The following is a 25497-nucleotide window of genomic DNA, read 5'->3' as shown; positions in this document are numbered from 1 at the left end:
ATCAGATTCAGGTTAACCCTTCGTTTGTCAGACCTTTGGATTTCCTGAATCCTGCCCTTTAATTTCACACTTCAGTTATTCTTCTGTAGCTCAGATCTTCATAGAGGGCTTTCCATTGTCCCTAAATTACCTTTGCCAGAGCTTCTTTGGGAAGAAGCTGTTCAATGGGAAGTGTCCACCAGGCATCACTGCCATATTGCTCCACTAGTTTAATAACATTCTCAGTGCTTTTTCTACAAAAAAAGAAAGGAATCGGTGACAGAGAGACAGGAAATTATTAATCTGTGTTCTGTAGTACAACATTAATTGGGAAAACCAGGAGCCATTAAAAGTTTTCACATGTAAGAAAGAGCTACAGTGTAAATTACAAATAAACAATTTTTATATATAAATCTATTTAAGATAAACTGTGAAAGGACTGAAAGAAATAGCGAGTAAAAAACACAGCTGTGCAAAGTTACTTTTGCACACCTTGATCATTAATCAAAATGCTTCAGTTTAATAATACCTAATCTTAGCACTCTTGAACTTTTCTTCCTATGGATGTTGCCGGCTTTTATGCTATTAATCAAAGTTAAATAAGAGCCCCAACTTTTGATTTGCACATGGTTTCTGAATTTCAAGATGGTTTCCCGCCTAAATTCATTAGAGAATCATGGATTTTCATTGCTGTAAATTTTCTTTGCTTTTCTAACATTAGGCCTAAGCCTGATGATCTAAGCTTTTGTTAATTTTAAAATATTTTTTTGTTTTTTTAAACAGCATCATAAAAAGGGGCTAAAAATTCTACTCTTTCTCTTTTATAAGGTCATCAAATCACCATCATACCCCTTGCAGCTAATAATTTCTAATTTTTGTTGCAGCTGCAAAAGTTTCTCTCTCCTAAGCTGAGGAATATACAAAACTTGATGCTTCCTCTGCAAGTGAGGAGGGAATGGCTTTAAGAACACCTAGAGCACGGGTGTTAAACTCACGTCACGTGACGTGTCGCAACGTATCGTGACTTTTTTTGCCATTGCCGGCAATGGGGTGGGTGCGGTTTCGCTATGATGCATCCGGCCCGCGGGCAGGCAGTTTGACACTCCTGACCTAGAGCAGTCTTTTCAAAATGCTGCTTATTAGCCATGATGGATAATAATGAGGTGAATGAAGACATCTGGAAGACATCAAGTTTCTAAAGATCATCTGGGGTATGGAATGAGGATATTGTGGTGATCCTACAAAGATGGTTAAAGTGAGTCTCAACTATTTAACAGGCACACTTTTTTTTATCAAATTAAATCTTTTATCAAATTAAAAAAAATAATACAACTTGTAGTTTTCTTGCAAATATTATAAATGCATTCATGCTATTCTATCAGTTATTTGCAATAAAACTGATTAGGTCAATTTTTTTTTCCGAAGATGGGCTGTTACCATATAACTTTCTTCTGTTCCTACAACTTCTAACAAAGAAGTTGTTTCTAATAAAGAAATTAATGATATCATACCAAGAACAACAAATGCAAAAACTGTAATATGATTAATGGCATTTAAATTTATCTACCATACATGTATTCTTTTGGGGTAGAACAAGATATATAAAACTAAACATCAAATAATGTATCTATTTGGGGCTACTGAAAGCAGCAATGCAGTTGTTTAAGATTCAGAAAAATACATTTTAAGGTTTTATTTAGAATAGAATTAGTAATATAAATTAATACAAGCCTAAACTGCTTTATTATTATCATATATAAACAGAGATGGATTTTTTCAACAAATAATCTTACTCATCTTGCTATGCTCCGATTCCTTTAACAATTTAATAAATATAGGGAAAATATATGAAAACGTTGTAAAAAAGGTTTAAAAATCACAAGGTCCTCAATTTGTGTGACTGGAGAAATTGGGCTTTTATGGGAGAAGATTGCCATAATAATAATAATAATAATAATAATAATAATAATAATAATAATAATAATAATAATAGTAGTAGTAGTAGTAGTAGTAGTAGTAGTAGTAGTAGTAGTAGTAGTAAAGTTGGAAGGGACCTTGGAAGTCATCTAGTCCAACTCCCTGCTCAGGCAGGAAACCCTATACCATTTCGGACAAATGGCTGTCCAGTTTCTTCTTAAAAATCTCCAGTGTTGGAGCATTCACCGCTTCTGGAGGCAGGTTGTTCCACGGGTTAAATATCTAGAGATTTAATCCTAAAAAGAGTCTTTCAAGATTTCACAATAAAAAAATATATATTTCTAGTTCTGGCTTCAAGGTTCTTTCCACAGAAAATGACTTCTTCTAATGCCATATTTTGCCTGCATAAAGGTAATTACAGGGAAGAAAGAAATGCTTGTAGCTGTGCTTTAAAATTGAGAATTTTGCTGAAGATATGGTATAACAAATTCCTTAAACTCACAAGCCAGTATACATTTTCAGATTTATTTACTGAAGAAATTAGAATTAACATACTATATAAAACATATAGTCTCCAAAGGTTCTCTTGTATCCCATAAAGTATAAAAAAGTTTGTTATAATTAAAAAAGCATGTGTACCAATAAACTTGATATAAATATTAACTATAATCATTGACAGCTCACTGTTCTTGCTTATAAAATGAATGATTTTGCGATGATTTCGTAACGTCATTAGACCTCCAAGGAATATACATTAGATTATCCTTAAAACCTTTCCAAAACCTGTTTGTTTTCTTTTAGAAGCCATTCCAGTGGCTCTTGCCAAAATGATTACAAATATCAGAAATATGTTTCCTGTTCTCAACTGTATAATTTGTGTTTTTTAAAAAAACCTCAACAACTTTAACTTGAAAGTTCTCTCTGCAGTGTACATTCAACACCTTCCTCAAATAACGACTTATCGCTCTACAAATGGCAGGCCTCAGTTTGAGAACCATAATTCACAGTGTAAGCAACCGGAGCCCTGCTGTAAAACTTTGCCCTACATTCGTATGCCAGATTGGGCAGAACTCCTATTACGTGTCATTCTCTAGGTTTCTAGTCTGGAAATCCACAGAGCAATTCACGCTACCATGACGCCAGCCAATCATTTTGAACCCTGATATTGATTCCGCCAAATGCTTATTTAGTGAGAAATTAAGCAGCATTGAGATATTTTTCAGGTGTGGAAAGAAACAGATGCTGACCATCCTTGCTCCTCTTAAAAGCTCAGAGTGCCAGGTAACTTCTTCTTTTTTTATGTAACATGCATCTGATTTTTTTGAACTATTTAAGAATAGTGATATTGTCCATTTACAAAATGTACTTGTATTCTGGATCACAGTGATTGAAGGATTTAGATGATTCAAGCTGATTTAAGGTATTTCTTTTAAGCAAAGGGCAGCACCTTGCAGCAATCTGGAAAATCTTAACACATCTTTAACCCTGCTTTTCAAGTTAAACTGGAGCACGAAGAAAGAAGCTGCTTTAGCAAATAAAGTAATTCAACTTAAACTCGAGTCATACCAACACAAATATTTATATTAATTACTTACTACTTTTATCCATGAACGTTCTTAAATGTATTCAAAATTATTCAGGATTAGTCTATAACAATCAGTGGTATTTTCTTTTTAAAGCTGAAAATATTTAAGACTTATAGCTTCATAGATTAAGACACTTAAATTATTGCATTAAGCTTTATACGTAAGTCCTTCACAATCAGCGTTTTAATTTCAAAGGTATGTTTCATCCCTAAACGTATGTCTTTCTGTTATAATCGGTTTCTGTTTTTTAAACAGTATATGTTATGCCCTTTATCACAATATCAAAGGGCTGTTTCTTTAGAAAGACTTGTCTATTTTCAAACTCAGTTTCCATTATTTTTACAGAGCCTTTGTTGGACAACTGACACCTGCTGCTGTTTATGTCATTTTACACAGTGCTCATGGAGTGGCAGTAATGTATAAGGTCCCAAATTCTCATAACATTCATTTTGGGTATCCGTAGGGGAGAAAGAGTACCAATTTGCAATAATATGAAAAAAAAAGTAAATTCTTTTTCCCATGTAGGCTCAGAGAGGCAGATAACTAATGGCTCTTAAACAGTGTTATCAAGTGTAACAGCAACTCCATGTGGAATAAGCCTCTTTCCAGTGGAGGTGGTGTTACTTTTGAAAGCCACTGATCTATTGACTGAAGAAATAAATTATATGGAAATAATTAAAACCAACCAAAATTGTTATTACAACTACGTATTATTACCTACATACCACTTCTACTGGTAATGTTTGTGGGGTTTTTTAAATCTTTCCAAGCATCTTTTTTTTTGTAGCTTTGGAGGACTCAATCAACGTTTCTACCCCAAAATGAAGTCTAGGGTAATGACCTATGATTTGACAGACTGTGCTATCTAAATCTGCCTGTCATTTCTGTAGGCCAATACTCTGCATGTTCACTATTCTACAAGGAACGCGTGTTTCTGTGTTAATGTATATAAATCAATATCAATGAAGAAAGTTAATTTTAAAAACAAAAGTCCTCTTTATGTTTTAATGATTTATCCTAATGTATTTATATAGTTTACAGCCTAAAACCAAAAAGAAAAATTAAATGCTACCTCCATAAAATGCCTTTATTTTCTATCTGAAGAAATTATGAAGATATACATTTTTGCTTTAGTGCAGGGGTCTTCAAGCTTGGCTCTTTTATGACCTGTGGACTTCAACTCCTAGAATTCCTCAGCCAGCGTCCACAAGTCATAAAAGGGCCAAGTTTGAAGACGCTTGTTTTAGTGCTTTAAAGGGTTCTTCATAAAAAAGGCCTGTGTCTAATTTAAATTGTATAAATGCACAAATATATTAGCAGGACAGCACATTCAGGATTTGATTTGGGTTGCTGTATTACAAGATTTCGGCTCACTGAATTCTTGCCTGATGTTCACAGTTACCAGTGATAAACTGATGGATTGAATGACTTTAGGAGCTTAAACAAATTCACATTAACCAGAGCGAGCACATGTAATGATAAAATCCAACAGAAGAATGATTTAACATGGATAAAGCATAGCTCATTCTTTTAAAACTGCTCTTGGTTCAAAAGCTCTAAGAGTAGTTGGCCCTTTGAGATGTTCATGGTCTGAAAAGGATTCCTCTGGCGGGGAGACTTATCAATATTTCGTTATCATTACCCTGGAATTTCTACACCAGAAGCAACATCGATTCAATCTTACAAGTCTGTTGTTCTTTGTTTTTCAAACCTCTTAATTCACTAATGTGTTTTAAAAATGTACGGAGCAAGAGAGCATAATTTTTTCAATAGTCATAATTATTTGACATAAGTGATCTTACTAAAAGCGCTTATATAAGAACATAGTAAATTAGATCAAAGCCACTAATTCCAGCAGGAATTGGCAAGAATTGTAGTGACTTCCCAGCATTTGATGATTCACTGAAAATTGCTCTCCCTCTGAACCCTGGTTACCTTTCTTATCCAACTCTGCTCTTAAAAACATCTACCTGTATCTGTTGTAGAATATTTGCTCAAGGAGGAGTTTAAGCCGTCATACAAGGGCAAATTATAAGGTGTGTCTAAAATCAGAACCCTGGCAGTTTATACAAGCAAATCAAGACAAGGCTTCCAGAAAACCATATTTAATTTTTTTTAAAAGATTGATATGTCTCAAAATCCTTTTATAACTAGGCACCGAGGAACAAGCAAGGCTCTTACTCTCAAACTGGTGAGCTCTTATAATGCACAAAACAGACAAACACAATTTCTCCTTTCAACAATTAACCCCAGCTCAAAAAACAATCCCCCCCCCTTTGCATTCAGCCAAACCTGAGCACCCCAGTCATGAACAAATGGGAAAGCATTTCTCATAGAAACAACTGATATAGCCTCTTCTTTATTTTTTCTGCAGAAGCCCAGCAGGTTAGGAGATTAGGTTGTATTGGAGGGTTCAATACAACCAATAACATCTAAAGCCTCTCTCTCTTCTCCTCCCCCCATTCCCAATTACTGAATGATCAAATACCAAATTTGAACAAGTAGAATGTACATATAGTTCTTAGAATCCCCAAAACTTTATTACGTTCTCCCCCTGCCCCCATCTTCCAATAGATTTTAAGGGCTCCTTTCTCAGAATTTTTATTTCATTCAATACTGATCATGGGATACTGCAGAGTTTGTTAACATTTACCCTCTGGATGGTATTTACTGGTATTGTTTCATTAAATGGAATTATCATGTTCTACGTATTGTCCTCCTTAATATGTATATTACCTTTATTTTGGGAAGCATTTTAGAAATCAATAAACATAAATAAATCAACAATGAGAGTTGTGTCTCCCTGAATTACCATTCCAAGCCAAGAGCCCTGTGATATAAATATCATAGCTTTCATTTTTGTATCTTTTCAATACTGTGAGGTAACATTGGTTTGCCATAGGGAGAAAGCTGCTTTTTTGACAAATATTTTGTCCCAAGTTTTAATTTGCTGAAGCTTCATTTCAGATTAGTGGCACATGTTCCATATAACATTCTATCTACACATGCCTGCAGTTTGGTAATAGCAACTGTTGGCAACAAATACTAAATAAAAATAAAAATAAAAAAAATACTTGATTAAGATGAGAGGAGGTGGTTCCTTTTCTCACTGCATTCCATCGGTCCATTCCTTTTTTATTTTTCACCTCCCCAACCCACCCGTTACTGTTTTTGAACTACATTTGCTTCTATCTATAGTTCTCCTCTCTGAAAAAAGACAGCAATAGTGTGCGTCATATACGCAGTATGTGAACAATCACATACTGAAGGAGTCACGTGATGTAGATTGTCTATGAGTAGAGCAGTGAAAATTAGTCTCTTCAGTTTGCAACTTGTGTTGGATCCAGAGGTGCACCATATTTGCAAAGCATTTCAACAACCATATTTCAAATGTGATAAGGATAGAATTCCTTTATAAGTGAGATTTCAGGGCTTGGCATGGATAAAATGAATGGCTTAAGCTCCTGCTAGACTAAATACACCCATTTTGTTGCTTAATCCTCTTCCCAAAGTCCAAAAAGGGGCCTCTGATGGCAAATTCTGAGAGTCTCACTCAATTAGGGAAGAATGCAAAGGGATGCTAATGCATTTTTGTACCCCTGCTTTAATTTCAAATTACTATTAAATGTATTTCAATGCTTGCAGTTGTAAACTCACCAATAGAGGGCACTACAGGTACCCTCAACTTATGATCACAATTGAGCCCAAAATTTAAGTTACTAAGTGAGAAATTTGTTAAGTGAGTTTTGCCTCATTTTATGACTTTTCTTGCCACATTTGTTAAGTGAACCACTGCAGTTGTTAAGTTAGTTGTAAAGTGAATCTGGCTTCCCCCTTGACTTTGATTGTCAGAAGGTTGCAAAAGGGGATCACAGGACCCCAGGACACTGCAACTGTCATAAATATGTAAATCACATAATCATGGGGATGGTGCAATGGTCATAAGTGTGAAAAGCAATCATAAGTCACTTTTTTCAATGCCTTTAAAACTTTGAGCATCACTAAACGAACTGCTGTAAGTCGAGATCTACCTTTATTAGTTGTTCTGAATTTAACAAAACCATGGGTTTAGGTTTGTAAATAAAAGTAGAAATTGTTTTTACCAAGATCAAACATGACAAAGAAATGGATTCCTAGGATGCAAATCAACATGAATGGAAATTAAGAGCTGGGCCAAAGCCGGACCCCACTCCCGGCTTGAGAAAAGAAGGATTTTCATCACAGAACAAAACACTGGTTTAGCAGCTCAGATTCTAATACAAATCAGTGTGTCTCCTTGACTTAACAAAATCAGCCTCATGAACTATGCATTGTGTGTCTCTCCTCTCTCATTCTCAACATCACCAACAGTTGCTGCAAGGATAGTCATAGCCAATCAAATGAGCAATCAATATGGCATACTCTTAAAAAGGTAAAGGTTTCCCCTGTTCAGATGTATCCAACTCTGGGGAACAGTGCTCATCTCCATTTTCTAGCCATGGGAGCCAGCGTTGTCCAAAGGTGCTTCTGTGGTCATGTGGCCGGCATGACTATATACCACAGTACAAGAACTGCTGTTACCTTCCCATTGAAGTGGTACCTATTTATCTACCCAAGCATATCTCTCTATTTGCACTCTTTATGAATGAAAGCATTTTTTCATTCACATAAATAAAATATTGCACTTGAGAGAACATCTGTCCAGTTAAGAAATAATAACAGTCCTTTATCTCTGAGGTTGAGTTTTGTTGGTGTCTCCAGTGAAAAGGACTGGCGTCTGTGCAGTCTTATGACAACGCTAGTTCTTCCACTCACTGTAATGTGTTCTTGTCTAGCTAGTTTCTTACAGCCACATCAACTACTTGCTTAGAAGCACCACCATCCTATGCCCATTGGATGTATAAGAATGGCTTAGTTCAGTGCAACACTTGATTTGCAGCTGTCTTTCACAATACCCTTTTCAAACTTGGTAACTGTCCTATCTGTAAACAAATCACTAGTCTACAAGGACAGATTATTTATCTAGGGTCTGTAATCTGTGCTCTTCAGGCAGAAAGTAGGTGTCCAGTTCAGTCCCACTACTCTACTGAGCCTCCGCCCTATCAGCCCCCTCTGCCACAAAGATCCTGCAGGAGAAGGGCAGTGTGGACAACCGTGAGTTCTGGCAGGGTGAGAGCTGTGAACCATAAACGCAAAGCTTTCGCTGTGTCCCTGCACAACAGATACAGTGCCCTTGCTGACCTTAATAGGGACATTAAGGAGACAGGTAAAGGTATTTGTGATGACAACTCAAATAAGCAGGGGATCTTGGTCCGAGATGAAGAACTTGTTTTCGACAGGGAGAAGCGTGAATCAGGTATTACACATCAGTCGTGGAAGAACAAAAAGGCATCCAAAAAGAGAAGCCACCTTCTGGTAGGTGATTCAGTTATAAGGGATGTAAATTTAGGACAGGACACAGAGGTTTCGAAAGAGGTCAAATGTCTTCCAGGTGCTACTGCCAGTAGGGACAAGAAGTGTATTTCTAAAATAATCAAGAATGCCAGCAAGGACTGTGATGTGGAGGCTTTTGTACAGCTTGGCACTAACGATCTGTCCCAAAAAGATGTACTCTCTGTGCAGAACGATTTCCAGAGCCTGGGGCAGAAACTTAACAGAACAGGCTGTAGGCTTACTTTTTCAGAAGTTTTACCAATATATAAGGAGCAAAATGGAAAAGGCCAGCGTATAGCACAATTCAATATGTGGCTAAAGGAGTGGTGTAAAGGAGAAAGGTATGGATATATTAGTCACAATGTCTGTAGCTGGTCCAATGAAAAAATGTACAAAAGAGATGGTTTGCATCCATCAAAGAAAGGGACTGAGTTACTTGGCTATAAATTCACAGATTTTATGGAGGAATATTTAAACTAAACAGCGGGGACAGTGAGTTAATTGATACAGAACATCCCTATCCCCGGCAATCTAAAAACTATAGGGCCATCAGTGCATGTAACAGAGATGTGTGTGCGGACAAGAATATCAACCTTGCTATCAAGCAAAATCAAGTTTCTAATAGCGAGTGTCACACAAAGTGCACTAACCAAATAGGTAGTAAGACAATAGGGGAACTCAGGCACCATACAGGTTACGTAGAAAGTAAACACAGGGTCAGTCATAAAGGACTCAAATGTCTATACACCAGTGCACAGAGTATGAACAGCAAACAGGGTGAACTAGAAATTCAGGTTAATGAGGGCAGATATGATATTGTTGCCATTACGGAAACATGGTGGGATGAAACCCACAAATGGAACACACAGCTAGAGGGATTTAAATTATTTAAAAGAAACAGACCAAATAAAAGAGGAGGCGGAGTTGTTCTATACGTAAGAAATAACTACATCTCTACAGAAATAGAGCACAACAATGATGAAAATTGTCTTGAATGCATTTGGGTCAATATAAAAGGGGAAAAAAACGACATTACCATAGGTGTATACTACAGGCCACTCAACCAAACAGAGGAAATAGATGAACTTTTTGCTAGTCAGCTAACTAAGGTATGTAGGAAGCACATCACAATAGTAATGGGGGACTTTAACTACCCTGACATCAACTGGGAGACAAACTCTGCACCACGTGGAAGATCAAACAAATTCCTTGCAAACCTAGCAGACAATTTTGTCTCCCAAAAAGTAGAGAAGGGAACTAGGGGATTAGCCATTTTGGATCTAATTCTCACTAACAGAGATGAAATGATAGAAGGTGTTGAAGCCACAGGAACCTTGGGAGGAAGTAATCATGCAATATTGGAATTCAACATTATGGAAGCACAAGCAACAGAACACAGTCAAACTAGAGTCTTGGACTTTAAGAGAGCTAATTTCAATCAACTTAGAGAGGGCTTGGGAAGGATTCCATGGATGAGAATCCTCAAGGGGAAAACAACTCAAGAAGCTTGGGAAATTTTGAAAAGTGAGATAATAAAAGCCCAGTCCAGCACAATACCAACAAAGAGGAAAAATAACAGCTCTCAAAAGAAACCAGCATGGCTTCATAAAGAACTCTCTACAGACCAACCTACCAAAAATAGTGCCATAAAAAACAGAATAGAAACGCAAGTTAAGATAGGCAAGAAAATGGTAAGTGAGCACCTGTCCAGCCTAGATGAGTTCAAATCACCAGGACCAGATGGATTACACCCCAGGGTTCTCAAGAAACTGGCAGATGTGATTTCAGAACCACTGAGCTATATTTTTCAAAGATCCTGGAGCACTGGGGACTACAGAGGACTGGAAAAGAGCTGATGTAGTTCCCATCTTCAAAAAAGGAAAAAAAATGGACCCAGGAAATTACAGACTTATCAGCCTGACCTCAATACCTGGGAAGATTCTGGAGAAGATAATCAAACAACGAATCAGCGAACACCTACAGGCAAACAAAGTCATTACTAAAAGCCAACATGGGTTTGTCAAAAACAGATCATGCCATACAAATCTTATTGCATTCTTTAACCAAGTGACAAAATTAGTGGATCAGAGGAATGCTGTGGATATAATTTACTTGGAGTTCAGTAAGGCATTTGATAAAGTAGATTACAACCTACTACTTGATAAGATAGAAAAATCTGGGTTAGACAGCATCACCACCAGATGGATCCGTAGCTGGCTGACTGGCCGTACTCAGTATGTGGTCCTCAACGGAACCACATCTCATGGAGGGAAATGTGTAGTGGGGTGTCCCAGGGCTCTGTTCTGGGCCCAGTGCTCTTCAACATCTTCATCAATGATTTGGACAAGGGGATAGATGGGGAAATCATCAAATTTGCAGATGACACCAAGCTGGCAGGAATAGCTAACACTCCAGAAGACAGGCTTAGGATACAGGAGGATCTGGACAGACTTGAACACTGGGCGCTATCTAACAAAGTGAAATTCAATGGTGAAAAAAGTAAGGTTCTACATTTAGGCAAGAAAAACCAAATGCACAGGTATAGTATAGGGGGTACCTTGCTTAATAGTAGTAACTGTGAGAGGGATCTCGGAGTCCTAGTGGACAATCACTTAAATATGAGCCAGCAGTGTGCTGCAGCTGCCAAAAAGGCCAACACAATGCTGGGTTGCATTAACAGAGGGATAGAATCAAGAGCACATGAAATATTAATGCCACTTTACAATCCCTTGGTAAGGCCACACTTGGAATACTGCATCCAGTTTTGGTCACCACGATGTAAAAAAGATGTTGAGACTCTAGAAAGAGTACAGAGAAGAGCAACAAAGATGATTAGGGGACTGGAGGCTAAAGCATATAAGGAAAGGCTTCTGGAATTGGGTATGTGTAGTTTAATGAAGAGAAGGACGAGGGGGGACATGATAGCAGTATTCCAATATCTCAGGGGCTGCCACAAAGAAGAGGGAGTCAAGCTATTTTCCAAGGCATCTGAAGGAAGAACAAGAAGCAGCGGATGGAAACTAATCAAGGAGAGAAGCAACCTAGAACTAAGGAGAAACTTCTTGACAGTTAGAACAATTAACCAGTGGAACAACCTACCTCCGTAAGTGGTGAATGCTCCAACACTGGAAGTTTTTAAGAAGAGACTGGACAGCCATTTGTCTGAAATGGTATAGGGTTTCCTGCCTGAGCAGGGGGTTGGACTAGATGACCTCCAAGGTACCTTCCAACATTATGATGATGATGATGATGATGATGTGGACGTTCACCCAAATTGCTTTACCACAAGAGCTTTTTCACTTGTTTTAATAATGGACATAGAACCAAGAAAGCATCACACCCCATACAAACCCCTATGGAATGGATTACATCCCATATCAACCTCTATGGGAAAGATAATTCAGGAGGGTTAGAGATAATTTCCTGACCACATAGGAGCAGGAGCTGCAAATCCCATAACTATACCAGATCAACTCTATCACCAGAACAGCAGATGCTAAAAAAAATGGTGCAACACTTTACAAATTACTGCTCTGTTGAAAAATGAAAACAGTATTTCTGCACCAACTATTATTATCTTTTTTTCCCCCATACCCAAAAAATCCCCATAGGTCTGTGAAATACTTACTTGTTTATTAAAGGCTCCTCTGTTGACTTATGGTAAAAAACTGGAATGGGGACACCCCAGCGCCTCTGTCTTGATATGCACCAATAGGTTCGTCTTTCCAACATTTCTAGCATTCTGTTCATTCCTGAGGCTGGGACAGTTTTTACTTTCTTTAATGCTTCCTGAAAAAGGATGTGGGGGAAATACCAAAAGTTATATGCTAAGGAAAGAAGAGAAATCACTGTTCTCTAGTGGATCCTCATGGTAAAAGAAAAGTGCTGAAAAGTATACTAATCCTGATACTAAGTTGATAATCAAATGTATACTGTTTCAAAATACTTTAGACATTATGCATGTAACAATTCAACCATTGTTCACAAATGTTGCTAAAATAACAGAAGCCCAGAACCATTTAATTCTTCATAAATGCTTATTGTCTATATGATTTTTAATCTGTTAGCTCTCTATACGTTATTTTACATGAAAGGCAGGCAGATATGTTTTCATTTGATCACATACAGACCAAAAGTCAGGACCCCACCTAGTGGCATGCAGAAATAAAATTCATACAGCTGATCATTTAAGATCATTTAAGTTGGAGACCATACTTTTTATTTTTTTAACAGCCAAGACTCAGAGAGCTCTAGAGATTGTGGATGGTAAAATAATAGCATAATGTGAGTGGTTGGGGCCAGAATTTTAGCAGGTTTCTTGAGACAGAGTTAGCCAATTTTGCTCAACAAACCAAAAAAAAAAAAAAAAAGAGGAAAAAATTACACTATCAATTTAGTGGCACAATGACGTTGCTTAGTACAGGGCTTTTCAAATTTTTCACCCATTGTACCACTTTTAGGATATGGCAACATCCGAGTACCACCAGTCGCCTAGCAAGGTGTCAAAAACTTGATGACCAAAAAAAAAAAAAAAAAAAGTGATAAAGTACAACTTACAACAGTTCGGTTAATGATTGTTCGAACTTATAATGGCACTGAAAAAAGTGCCCCTCCCAAGCCATAGTCGAGCAAGACAGTGCCCGGTGGCGCTCTTCCTCCTGTCTGAGGTTTTCATTGTTGTGAGCATTTCTGTTGAGGATTGGCAGCGAGGGTGGGGGGTGTTTGGTTTTTATTCCCCCCGTCTGCTGGGCGGTTGCAGCAGGTTTTGGTCACTTCACATGACCCTGGGACATCGTGACCGTCATAAATATGAATCAGTTGCCAAGCATCTAAATGTAAATCACAAGACCTTGGAGATGCTGCAACATTCCAGCTGATCGGCACTTCTTCTGGGCTCAGCAGAAGCGTCAGGATCAGTGCTGCTTTCCAGCTGATTGGTGCTTCTTCAGGGCTCAGCAGAAGCACCAGGATCAGCTCCGAGCTCCATCTGGAGCCTGGCGCTGATCCTGGCGCTTCCACTGAGCCCTGACAGCCCCGAAGAAGCACCAATCAGCTGGAAAGTGGCACTGATCCTGGCGCTTCCACTGAGCGCTGACAGCCCTGCAGCTCCAACCATCTCTCGCTCTGGTTTGTGCGGTGCTGCCACCAGTTCGGCTTATTCCCCTCCCCCGCAACCACTTTTCTAGGATGGTCACGTACCACCTGCCAGGTGCCAATGTACCACAGGTGGTACCCGTACCACTGGTTGAAAAGCCCTGGCTTAGTAGATACGATGCAAACCATGAATGATATAAATTGAATTATAAAAAATGGTAATGTATCATAAAGTGTAATGAAAGCCAGAGGTCCATTTGTATCAGGAAACACATTACATACCTGAGCAGCAGTCTTGAGATTCTCTGTATTAATGAACCATTGTTTGCTGGCCCGAATAATCACAGGTTTTTTAGTCCTCCATTCATAGGGATAGCTGTGTACATATTTTTCTTCTTTCAATAAATTCTTTGCTGCTTGAAGCATCTCAATAACTATGGAAGAGTAAAAATATATCACTTATTTTCAGCTTTAATTCAGAAATCTTTCATAGGCAGTCAGTTCAGACCTCTAACAAAAGTTTCTGTTTGTCCTCTGAAAGTCTACTTTGTAGGGAAAAAGGAATTGTGAAAATGATAATGGCAGCCCCATGTAGTTTTGGTCTAACCCTGCCTAATACTGATGTATACCATTTGTTTGTTTGTTTGTGTGTGTGTAATTTATATAAAGAATTCTAAGTCTTATGTATAACTGAGGGCAGCAATGTAACCCTTAACTGAGTATTCTGCTTGGAATGTGGGCCTTGAAAGAAAAAAGAAGTTGCCCATCTCTGGTCTAAGCAATTGGGTCAATATTCTTTGCCATACCCAATTTATAGTGTAAAATGTAATACAAACCAGTCTCATTTCCTTCTCCGAGAACAGCTTTCTTTTGGAGTTCTGAACCTGCAGCTTCTGTGAAAAGCCCTTCTTCGTCTACCAGACAGTCCTGGGCAAGAAAAGAAAAATTGTTTAAACCTTTGAAAAAAAAAAAGTTCTCAAATTTGTCATCAAATATCATTTCACAAAGGTGTGATTAGACTAATCACAACTAGACTACTGAGGATATATATTTTCCCTGCAAAATAAACCACAAACATTTTATCTTTGGAAGTAACAGAGATACTTAATGATTGCAGAGGCATAGATTTTGGCAAGGAGTTACCTATTCTGAGAGGAAACATAATTCTTAGCCAAAAGAAAATGAAAACCATTTTCTTATTTCATTTAAAATTTATAATATTTATCTTAGAAAATAGCCTCGGTTCACATAATTTGCGTTTTGACCATACATCGCTACCAATGGAACGGAAGCATCCGGAAGCAGGGATTCTCCCTCCCTTATTCACAGTCATGAAATCTATTCTAAAGGTTATAGCAGATTTGGAAAGAAGCAGGGAAAGTAAGGTAAGGGAAGTCTCACTACATAAGTACAAATCTGTTTAAAGAACCCAGATTTAAAATTTATGGAATCTTGCACCAATTTACAGTACGCACAAAGTGCATTCACTGACTTTCAGGATGTTCTCCAACCTTCAGGCCTGGCATTATAAAAGATATGAGACGAATAGGCAATAGAAAAGCTTGGTAGGATGTGATTTAATGTCTACTACTATACCTTCTTTCTCACTTTTTAGCTATAGTTCAGGTAGCTACAAAATGATTTTAAAAGATTTCCACTCTTCCTTTTCAACTTGAAAGGTTTTGCTACATGATAGTTTTGGTGTGAGCAGGAAAAGATAGATTAAAAACAAAGCAAAATAAGACCACAGTACCATGGGCAGTTGATGATGAGAAGCTACACTGTAATCTTCCATACCATGAGCTGGAGCTGCATGCACTAATCCTGTTCCTTTTGACATGGTCACATGGTTTGCAGGCAAAAGAGGAGACTGCCTTCCAGGAATTGTTGGATGGGAACAAATTCCACTTTCCAAATCTGTACCTGAAAACCGCAAAATTAAAACTGTTCACCTTCTGCCATTTTCTGCCTATCAGTGGGGGAAATAAAGTTTTAATAATTACACAACTAATAAGACTCTCACACCGAAAATGGATAGTACATTTTTAAAGTATTTTGATGCAGGTGGCTATATTCACTAATAACAAGTACTATTTAGAATGGGCATGATTACAAATCAAATGAATAATAATAATAGCCAATTATATTTTAAATAACTAATAGCATCTGGATTACCATTATGAGCTGTGGTGGTGCAGTGGTGAGAATGCAATACTGTAAGCTACTTCTGCTGGCTGCTGGCTACCAGCAGTTTGGCATTTCGAATCTCACCGGCTCATGGTTGACTCAGCCTTCCATCCTTCCAAGGTCGGTAAAATGAGGACCCAGGTTGTTGGGGGCAATAGGCTGACTCTGTAAACCGCTTAGAGAGGGCTGTAAAGCACTGTGGAGCAGTATATAAATATAAGTGCTATTGCTATTGGAACACCATCATCACTGACCAAATCTCCATCAGTCAATTGCAAAAGGCAGCTTTACCTAGAACAGCTTACAACCTGCCATGATACATTTAATGTCATCAAACAACATCTGCCTATTCCAGGTCCTTGGGAATGACTCAACAGTTGAATAAAAATGCCAAATCCAGTCTAAATATTTGGCTGACTGCAAAATCAATAATATTTTTTTCTAGTCATATCTCCCAATCCAGCTTTCCTTAATATATATTCAGCATACAGATTGAATAAATAAGGGGAGAGTATACAGCCTTGTCTCACTACTTTGCCAACCTAGAAACAGTCTGTTTCACCATGTTCTGTCTGTACTGTGGCTTCAGAACTCAACATTGTTGCCTACGAACAATGAGCAGAACAACAGAAACTAGCATATTTGCTTCTAGTGTCTCTAATAGGTAAGTATACCAATTTGATCCAAGATAAAAAGTCCCCTACATAGAATACCTGCAATTGTGCCATAATAGGAATATATAATTTTAGCCCTACCCTTTTGCAGGAAAAAATAAATAAAAAGTTTCCACTATAAGCACATTAAAAAATATCATTCTTGCTCAAAATGTCTGTTTCTACTCATATATAAGCCAAATTTGCTTAAGATTTTTTATTCAATCATATGACTGTATTAAAACAAGATAAATTCTATTGCAGTTCTGTTGTCTGCTCTCTTAAAAGATCTCTCAAAATAAATTTCACTCTATCACACACACATACACTTTTAAAAGATTAAATTAAATTAAATTATCTTGAATTGCAATATATAAAGATCTCACTCAAGCTACAAAAGTGTAATCTTCTAGCTACTTCAACTCTTGTGAAAGTCAAGGATGTTCCTACTGTCCATTTAACTACTGTAAACTGATAAAGAATCAGAAAGCAACTGCAATAAAAACACAACAGCAATATCATCCATTGTTGGTAGTGTGAATCTACATAAGATTGAGGTTGGCCACTGGGAATTAGAAACCACCTTTTTCCTAGTAAAAGTTCCAATTTAGTATTGTTCTCACAACCATATTAAAAAAAAATCTAAATGTGCCTGCAGAGTTCTTGAATGCCACAAAACTGCCAATTTAGAACTCCCCAGCCAGGAACAATTTCACTCTCATTTATCTCTATTATTGTACTATTCATTCAAAATTAATGGTTTTATTGCCATGCATTTTTACCTTTAAATGTTGAAATCACATCAAACTGTGTATCCAAAACAGCTGCTATAGATTGAACTCTGTCTGCAATTACTATAAAGTGCTCCCCAGTACTGGCACACTTCACAATGGAATACCTAGAAATGCATTTAGATCTTATTATATTAAAAACACGAAAGCATTGGAAAGATACGCAAAGCTTAATACTGAAATCACTTCCATTTCATTACTAATATTGGTATTGATACAAAAACGTTTCTCATGGAAATGGGAATGTTATATCAATGAATTTTCACAGAGTTCCTCATGACAACTGGGATCACGAAGAAGAAATCTAAATTCAAAACTTACATTTATTTTCTTACATTATATTTGCCATCTTTTAATCCATTTTAAACATGCAACAGATAGAACTATATGATGCTTAGACATTCCATAGACTGTATCTTTCTTCTGTGACCACAGAGGAAAAATTGCTGGAGACTAGGCAGGGTTTATATAAAAGAAGGGGACGACAGAGAATGAGGTGGCTGGATGGAGTCACTGAAGCAGTAGGTGTGAACTTAAATGGACTCCAGAAGATGGTAGAGGACAGGAAGACCTGGAGGAACGTTGTCCATGGGGTCGTGATGGGTCGGACACGACTTCGCAATTAACAACAACAAGGCAGGGTTTATACTAACATGCAGCATAAAATCATCTTTTCTACAGCTGGACATATAAGAATAAATAAAGGGTTATAAAATAAAAAGAAAATTAGAAGATTTATATTACCTGTAAAAATAAAGGGAATGGGAAAAAATGGAAATGAAAAAAAAAACAGATATTTTGGTGATCTTAAATATAATATTTCCTTTAAAATATCCACATGCAAGATACCTTAATCCCATGTGACCTTCAGCAAAAATAACGTATATATCTCAAGAACACTATGCTCCAATGATAAAGTAAATAAATACGTACTCCAGATTTGGCATATAACAGACAGCTTGATTGGCTGCAATAGTCCAGGGCTGGGTGGTCCAGACCATCAAACTCACTGCAGTTAATCCATCTAGAGGTAGAATCATATTTAGCACAAGTTATCATAAGTACATTAGAAGTACATTTAAACAAAATTAATTCAGAACATAAATAAAACATACCTACTGCAGAGGCTAGTTTGGGAGGGGGTTTCAGCAAGGGAAATCTGATATAAACAGCTCGACTAGCATGTTGCTGGTTGTATTCAAGTTCTGCTTCAGCCAAAGCTGTACTGCATGAAGAATCAGCATGAATTGTATTTTAGTGCAAAGCTCTTCCATCCCCAAAGGCAAGAGTAAAAAGTATGTTAGTATCTTACTTTGTTGAAGGAGACCAAAACACTGGCTTATAGTCTTGATAAATAAAACCCTAGGAAATAAACAAAAATTAAGAAATCAAAACTATTTTGCCTTGTACGTAATGTAAGTATCCCTTGACAATATATATGAACCTACCTTTTCATACATTTGGTGGAAAACTCTCAACTGTTTTGCTTCATACTTTGGATCAAATGTGTAGTAGCAGTTCTCCCAATCTGCCATTACGCCCCAGCGCATAAATGCTGATTTCTGTTTCTCAATTACCTTTTCTGCAAATGCTTTGGCTGAAGAAGGAATAGTCATTTTTAACATGAATTCACCCAATGTTAGGTGAAGTTGAAAACAAAAGTATAAACTAAAGCATAATCAGAAGCCAAATATTTTCTTTTATTTAGTCATTTCAGATAGACTGATATAAAGATAGCAATTGAATTTTACTACCTGGTTCTACCTGACAAATTCCTGCAGTTTTCTTGATAAGGTTTTTGGGAAGTGATTTGCCATTGCCTACTTCCTAGGGTTGAGAGAGTGACTGGCTCACTCAGATGGCTTCATGCCTAAGGAAGGACTGGAACTCAGGCTCCTAGTTTCTAGCTAGCTGCCTTATTGACTATACCAAATTAGCTCTACAAATATATTTTATATCATTATATTTCTAATTAGCATAACTATAAATGTAATAAATAATCCTTCATTGAATCCTAGGTGAACTAGAACATTTAGTTTATCCTACATAGCTCATTCTATTAAAGAAAACATGCAATACTTGTACTGTGTTTTGCCCCTCCTTGTTTAGTCTCAGGATCTGATTCGGGTTTCTGGCAGCAGCTGCTTAATGCCAGATCAACTTGCAGGAAAAATAACCTCATCCATAACATCTGATTATGTATGGGAGAGCCAGTGGCTTGTATCACTGAGACTTGGTTGGCCACAGAGTGGGTTTTTCCCTGTCTGAAATGTGCCCTCCTGGGGTCTGAGTATGACCTCAGTTGAGGCTCTGGGGCAGAGGTGGAGATGTGGCAGTTGTTATTTGTGATCTCTGGTGACCTCCATGTGAGGCCTTCTTTCTGAAGCTGAGCCAGGGGAAAAAATGGGGATTGTTGCTATTTGCCTTCTTCCCTGCAATGTAGCTGCATCCCTGTCTGGGCTTCTGTCTGAACTGATGATGGAGGCCCCAGGCTTATGGTTCTGGGGGGATTTCAACTTATTGTCTCTGGGCCTGGGGTCCAAGGTAGCACAAGTTCATGACCACTATCCATTTCACTTATTCATAGTTCAACTCACAGGGAGATCTGGTGCTCGGTTCATAGAAGTGTGTTGTGATCTGGATTTAGGAATGCATTAACAATATGTCCTGTCCTCTTGGTCCTAGGGTTTTCAGTAGCTGTCCCTCACTGCAAGGACTGGGGTCTATTCGATGGACATGCCTCAGGCGCCTAATGGACCCAATGCAGTTTCCGAGGGAATCTGGGTTTTTTCCTTACTCCTGCTTGGAATGAGAATGTGACAGAAGTGCTGGAGCAAATCTCACTTGTGTGGACTCTGTGCACCTTTCTCATCTTAGCGCTAGACAGGGTTTCACTCCTCTGGAGTGAGCTGATGCACAATTTGGGGGTCCTCCTGAACTCATGGCTCCCTTGATGAGTAGGTGGCAGCTGTGGCTAAGGGGGTCTTTGCACTCTTTTCTGGACTGGGAGGTATTGCTCTTAATCACACAAGTTTTAGTTACTTCCTGTTTGGATTGCTCCACTGCATTTTACACAGGGTGGCCCTTGAAGACTACTTGGAAGTTATAACTGGTCCAGACTGCAGCAGCAAATACCAAATTGGCTGTTCATAGGTTTACCCACATTACATCTCCATTGCACGAGCTGCATTGGCTCCATTTCCTCCCGGGTACAATTTAAAGTGGTGGTTATCATCTTTAAAGCCCTACCTGGCATGGGGCCAGGTTATTTGCAGGAACTTCTCCCTAAGAATATCTGCCTATCCCGTTAGATTGGATAGGGCAGGCATGTTCCAGATCCCTTCCCTGAAATTCTACCTCTTAGTGGGACCTTGGAAGCATGCCTTTTCTTTGGCTCCTCCTATCCTCTCCCTAGGGATTCAGCAGGCCCCATTTTTAACCTTTTGGAAGACCATCAAGACCTGGCTTTTTACCAAGGCACTTGGCATTCTGAATAGAGTAGAAAGAATGGTATATGGATAACTGAAGCTTGCTGCGGGACAACCTAAGATGATGATTAAGGAGCAGGGTTTTTCTTTGTTTGACAGTTACATTTTATAGTTACTGGTTATATTGCTATTGTTTAAGATGGGCAGACCTGTTTAAGGTGGGCAGCCATATAATTCTTTTAAATAAATAAACATTTAGGATTAAAACCAACCTACCAAATATTTGTTTAAAAAAGGATGACAAACAAACCTGTATCCAAAGCCCTATTAGACTGAACTCTGAATTTTAAACAAACAGGGCAGAGTGCATTTTAAATTGTATTATGTGTTATATATTAATAAATACATATACATGCAGATAAGAGCACCTTTTTCTATTCAGAGTAAAGTTAACTGGCAACCTAAATCAGTATGTTATTGCTACATTTGCAATTCTTCCTTCCACTATCTCTAAACTCCCAAGGCCAACACAGTGCTAGGCTGCATTAACAGAGGGATAGAATCAAGATCACGTGAAGTGTTAATACCACTTTACAATGCCTTGGTAAGGCCACACTTGGAATACTGTATCCAGTTTTGGTCACCACGATGTAAAAAAGATGTTGAGACTCTAGAAAGAGTACAGAGAAGAGCAACAAAGATGATTAGGGGACTGGAGGCTAAAGCATATAAGGAACGGTTGCTGGAATTGGGTATTGCTAGTTTAATAAGAGAAGGACGAGGGGGGACATGATAGCAGTGTTCCAATATCTCAGGGTCTTCCACAAAGAAGAGGGTGTCAAGCTATTTTCCAAGGTGCCTGAAGGCAGGACAAGAAGCAACGGGTGGAAACTAATCAAGGAGCGAAGCAACCTAGAACTAAGGAGAAACTTCCTGACAGTTAGAACAATTAACCAGTGGAACAACCTGCCTCCAGAAGCGGTGAATGCTCCAACACTGGAGGTTTTTAAGAAGAGACTGGACAGCCATTTGTCGGAAATGGTATAGGGTTTCCTGCCTGAGCAGGGAGTTGGACTAGATGACCTCCAAGGTCCCTTCCAACTTTACTATTATTACTTAATTTGTCCATGTTCGCTTGCCTTATGGATAGTAATATACATGTAAGAAATTAAGGTTTTTTTAAAAAGCAGGTAGGCAGACTATAGTTTCTCAGTTGTCACTGAAAATCAACTTTTAGTAGCTTCATCCATTATGGTCAATAGTAATGCATACTGAGAGTGCTACTTCAATAACATTTGAAGGTAATTCTTTGTCTATTGATGTTTTAAATTATGTATTTCATCTTAGAAGGCACCTCTCAAATATTTGAAAGTAGAACGATGTTTCTGTTCTCCGAAACATGTCTGTCATGGAATAACATCCACAGACCTCTCTAGAAGTGTTTATCAAAGGAAAGATACCTTTCTTTCTGATTTCCATTGGTGTAAGATGTTTTGTTTCTCCATATTCTGATAATGCTTTCAACTCAATGGGTAACCCATGGCAATCCCATCCAGGGACATAGTGCACTTTATAGCCATTCATCATATGGAACCGATTTGTGATGTCTTTCAAAATCTGAAAGGAGAGGAGAGCGAAATAGATATTCAAATTCATACTTCCATCTTGCTTTATAATTTTCTTGACTTCCACAATATTTATACTGCAACCTATACCCTAACAAATTGTTTTCTATTTATTTCTATTCTGAAAGGTACCTTCTATTAAGAATGCTTAAGTAAAATTACAGACACTTGCCACACAAATAACTTGTGAGATATCCATAAAATCCATAAAAGCAAAAATATTAAGTCTTTGAACAGGCTCCATTTTTTAACAAAGCTACAGATTCATGCCAAACTGTTTTTCTTCATATTACATTTCAGTGTGGCAAAAATTCCACATTAATACATGTCTGATGGCCAAATACTATTGCTTTCAACAGGATACTTGCATTTTTGCTTGGAATCAAGAATTGGAAATCCCAGTCCTTACAAATCAATGAACTGAAGTTTTGAAGAAAACCAAACTTACATTCTATGATTTAAAGTTGAAGTTAATCCAGCAAAAATATTTTTGTATTTACTGGACACCATCTAGAATGTTTTATAATGAAGCAGGACAGTAGTCAGAATCTCTTAATATTCTCATATACCATTGCTGCATAAGCTGCAGTAGATTTCCAGACCCAATTTAAGATGACGGTAATTACCAATAAAGCCCTTCATGGCACAGGACCAGGCTGTTTGTGAGACCACCTATCTCCCATTGTTTATGCCCTCCCCGCAAAGGATGGGCATACTCCAGGTCCCTTTTATCAAACAAAGCCATTTTGTTGGACTGGGATCATGTTTTCTCTATGGCTGTGGATAGTGCTGACCCTTTTAACTTTGAAAATTGGACTGTTCCCCCAGGTACTTGGGCCAGGAAGTTAGATAACCTCCAGCGGTGACAAGACTTTTTATTTTGGTGGTTGCAGCTTTAAATGGAGCTCTTAGGATTATATTGTTATGATAGTTTTAAGTTTTGTATGCCATCCAGAGTCACTACTGTAAATTAGATGGCTTTATAATTCACTTAAATAAATACATAAATAAATAAATTTAGGAAAACACATACTCACTTTATTCAAAGCATGGCCAACATGTGGGTCTCCATTGGCATATGGTGGTCCATCATGAAGACAAAATTCTTGCTTTGTTTTCCTTTGTCTTTGCCAAGAATACAGTTCTGAAAAGCCACATTTCTAAAGAATACACTAGAATTATTATACTAAATCTTACATAATAAATTATTTTTTAAACATGACAATATATTTCATCTACAAGTCTCCCCAAAGAACTCCCATCACCTTTAGTATGCTCTGCCAATGTATCTCTAAGTCTCTGAGTTAGAGTGTTCTACATTCCAGTGCTCCAAATGTACCTGAGGTGATCAATTCTCAAGTTGCAAACTAACAGACATTAGACTGATCCAAGTATAATGAAACAACAAAAGTAAGCAAGCTAGCTCAATTTAAACAATTGTTCTTCTATCCTAAAAATTCTCCTTGTGAGTTGAGGAAACTATTTATTAGCCATTCTAGTCAAATAGGACTTTTCCAGAATCACTTCATAAATTAAATACTGACTAATATAACCTGTCTGCATAATGACAACATGCACATATAAACAGAAACAATATTGATTACACACAAACTTGCATCAGTTTCATAGTACCCAAATTCGTGTGTAACTGTCAATCATTGTTTAAATAAAATTTTATCTTTCATCAAATTTCCTTTTTAGAGATACCCAGAGAAAAAGAATTATCATTAAACTCATAAGTCTATAGTGTAGCTATATAATTACAGTGCTTTGGAAGGGAAGATGACCAAACTCTTATGCATGTATTTAAGTATGAATGGAATCTTCTCACTGAATTGGGATACCAAATCAGGCAGTATGGCATTAACAAATTAAAAGTTTGCAGTATATCTTTCACTGCTCTCTAGTGAAGGTCTAAATTTTTGTAGCCCAGGTACGGCAACCCTAAAAATCGGGCTTCAATTTGTGGCACAGGTTGAACTTATATGTATTATTGGATTTATAGCCTGCCTTTATTTTGTAGAGTTAAAGGCAATACACATGATAATTGCTGCTTTTTATTCCCCCCACCCCACCCCTTTGAGGTGGGATGGATTGATGAGAGAGTGAATAGCCTAGTCACCCGGGGAGTTTTGATGCCTAAGGGAGGATCAGCAAATCTCTAGTTCAGCACCCAGCTCCACTCAGCTAAACTTGATCAGCGATCAAATTATTTACCAGCAGGCTACGATATGGAGCCTGGTCTGAGAAAAGTCTAGGAAGGTGCAGAATCTAGTTAGGGAAACTTTTTTCTTCCTGCAGGGCCCGACTAAATTCTAAGATGGGTGTTTTTAATGGCGGTTTTAACGTAAATAACAGCAACGGGACGAGCTACCTAGGTGAGAAAGGCTCAGCTAGGTCATCCTTTCAGCACATCCCTTGTTCCGGGTTGCAAATGTTTCCCCACAGACAAGCATACACTTGACGAAAGGTGCACCTCTGGGAGTTAATTCCAGGTCTATCTAGGCAGCGGCTTTCAGCACCTCTACCCCTATTCCTTATTCTTCATCTACCTGCTGTATCTCCAATTCAGTTTCGGGCTGCAGGCGGCCAGGCAACTGGCTGGGGAATTCGCTTTGGGGCAATAAAATCGTTTCACGGTATTTGGAGTCCGGCTTCGCCTTTTGGCCCGCGCTGGGTCCTGCGGACACCGTCCCGCGGGCCCAACGTCCAACATGCTTAGGAAACCTAAGCAAAGGCTGGGCCCGCATCACCCACATCGCGGGCACTCGGTTCCACGGGCACTTCCGGAAACGCCGCGGCGAGCAACGAGGCAAAACGTCCTT

At 38.1% G+C, this 25497-nt stretch overlaps 1 protein-coding gene across 1 annotated transcript in view; it reads right to left on the bottom strand.

The window, feature by feature from the left end:
- The window catches only part of IARS2 (isoleucyl-tRNA synthetase 2, mitochondrial), a 40189-nt gene extending 14714 nt beyond the window's left edge, over nucleotides 1-25475 (bottom strand). The window contains exons 1-13 of the mRNA XM_039341623.1: nucleotides 25225-25475; nucleotides 23710-23832; nucleotides 22508-22664; nucleotides 19068-19216; nucleotides 18932-18981; nucleotides 18735-18844; nucleotides 18553-18643; nucleotides 17611-17726; nucleotides 15742-15911; nucleotides 14825-14915; nucleotides 14271-14422; nucleotides 12523-12683; nucleotides 131-233 (exon numbers count right to left, since the gene is read on the bottom strand). Coding sequence (XP_039197557.1) covers nucleotides 131-233; nucleotides 12523-12683; nucleotides 14271-14422; nucleotides 14825-14915; nucleotides 15742-15911; nucleotides 17611-17726; nucleotides 18553-18643; nucleotides 18735-18844; nucleotides 18932-18981; nucleotides 19068-19216; nucleotides 22508-22664; nucleotides 23710-23832; nucleotides 25225-25431 — 1680 coding nt within the window. The 5' untranslated portion in view covers nucleotides 25432-25475. The remainder of the gene's footprint in view (nucleotides 1-130; nucleotides 234-12522; nucleotides 12684-14270; nucleotides 14423-14824; nucleotides 14916-15741; nucleotides 15912-17610; nucleotides 17727-18552; nucleotides 18644-18734; nucleotides 18845-18931; nucleotides 18982-19067; nucleotides 19217-22507; nucleotides 22665-23709; nucleotides 23833-25224) is intronic.
- Nucleotides 25476-25497: the final 22 nt, after the last annotated feature.

This window comes from Crotalus tigris, unplaced genomic scaffold (assembly GCF_016545835.1).
Source record: "Crotalus tigris isolate CLP2741 ecotype Arizona unplaced genomic scaffold, ASM1654583v1 scf7180000017771.5222438, whole genome shotgun sequence".
Lineage (NCBI taxonomy): Eukaryota > Metazoa > Chordata > Lepidosauria > Squamata > Viperidae > Crotalus > Crotalus tigris.
The sequence above is the reverse complement of the archived record's forward strand: the minus strand, read 5'-3'. Positions and strand labels throughout refer to the sequence as shown.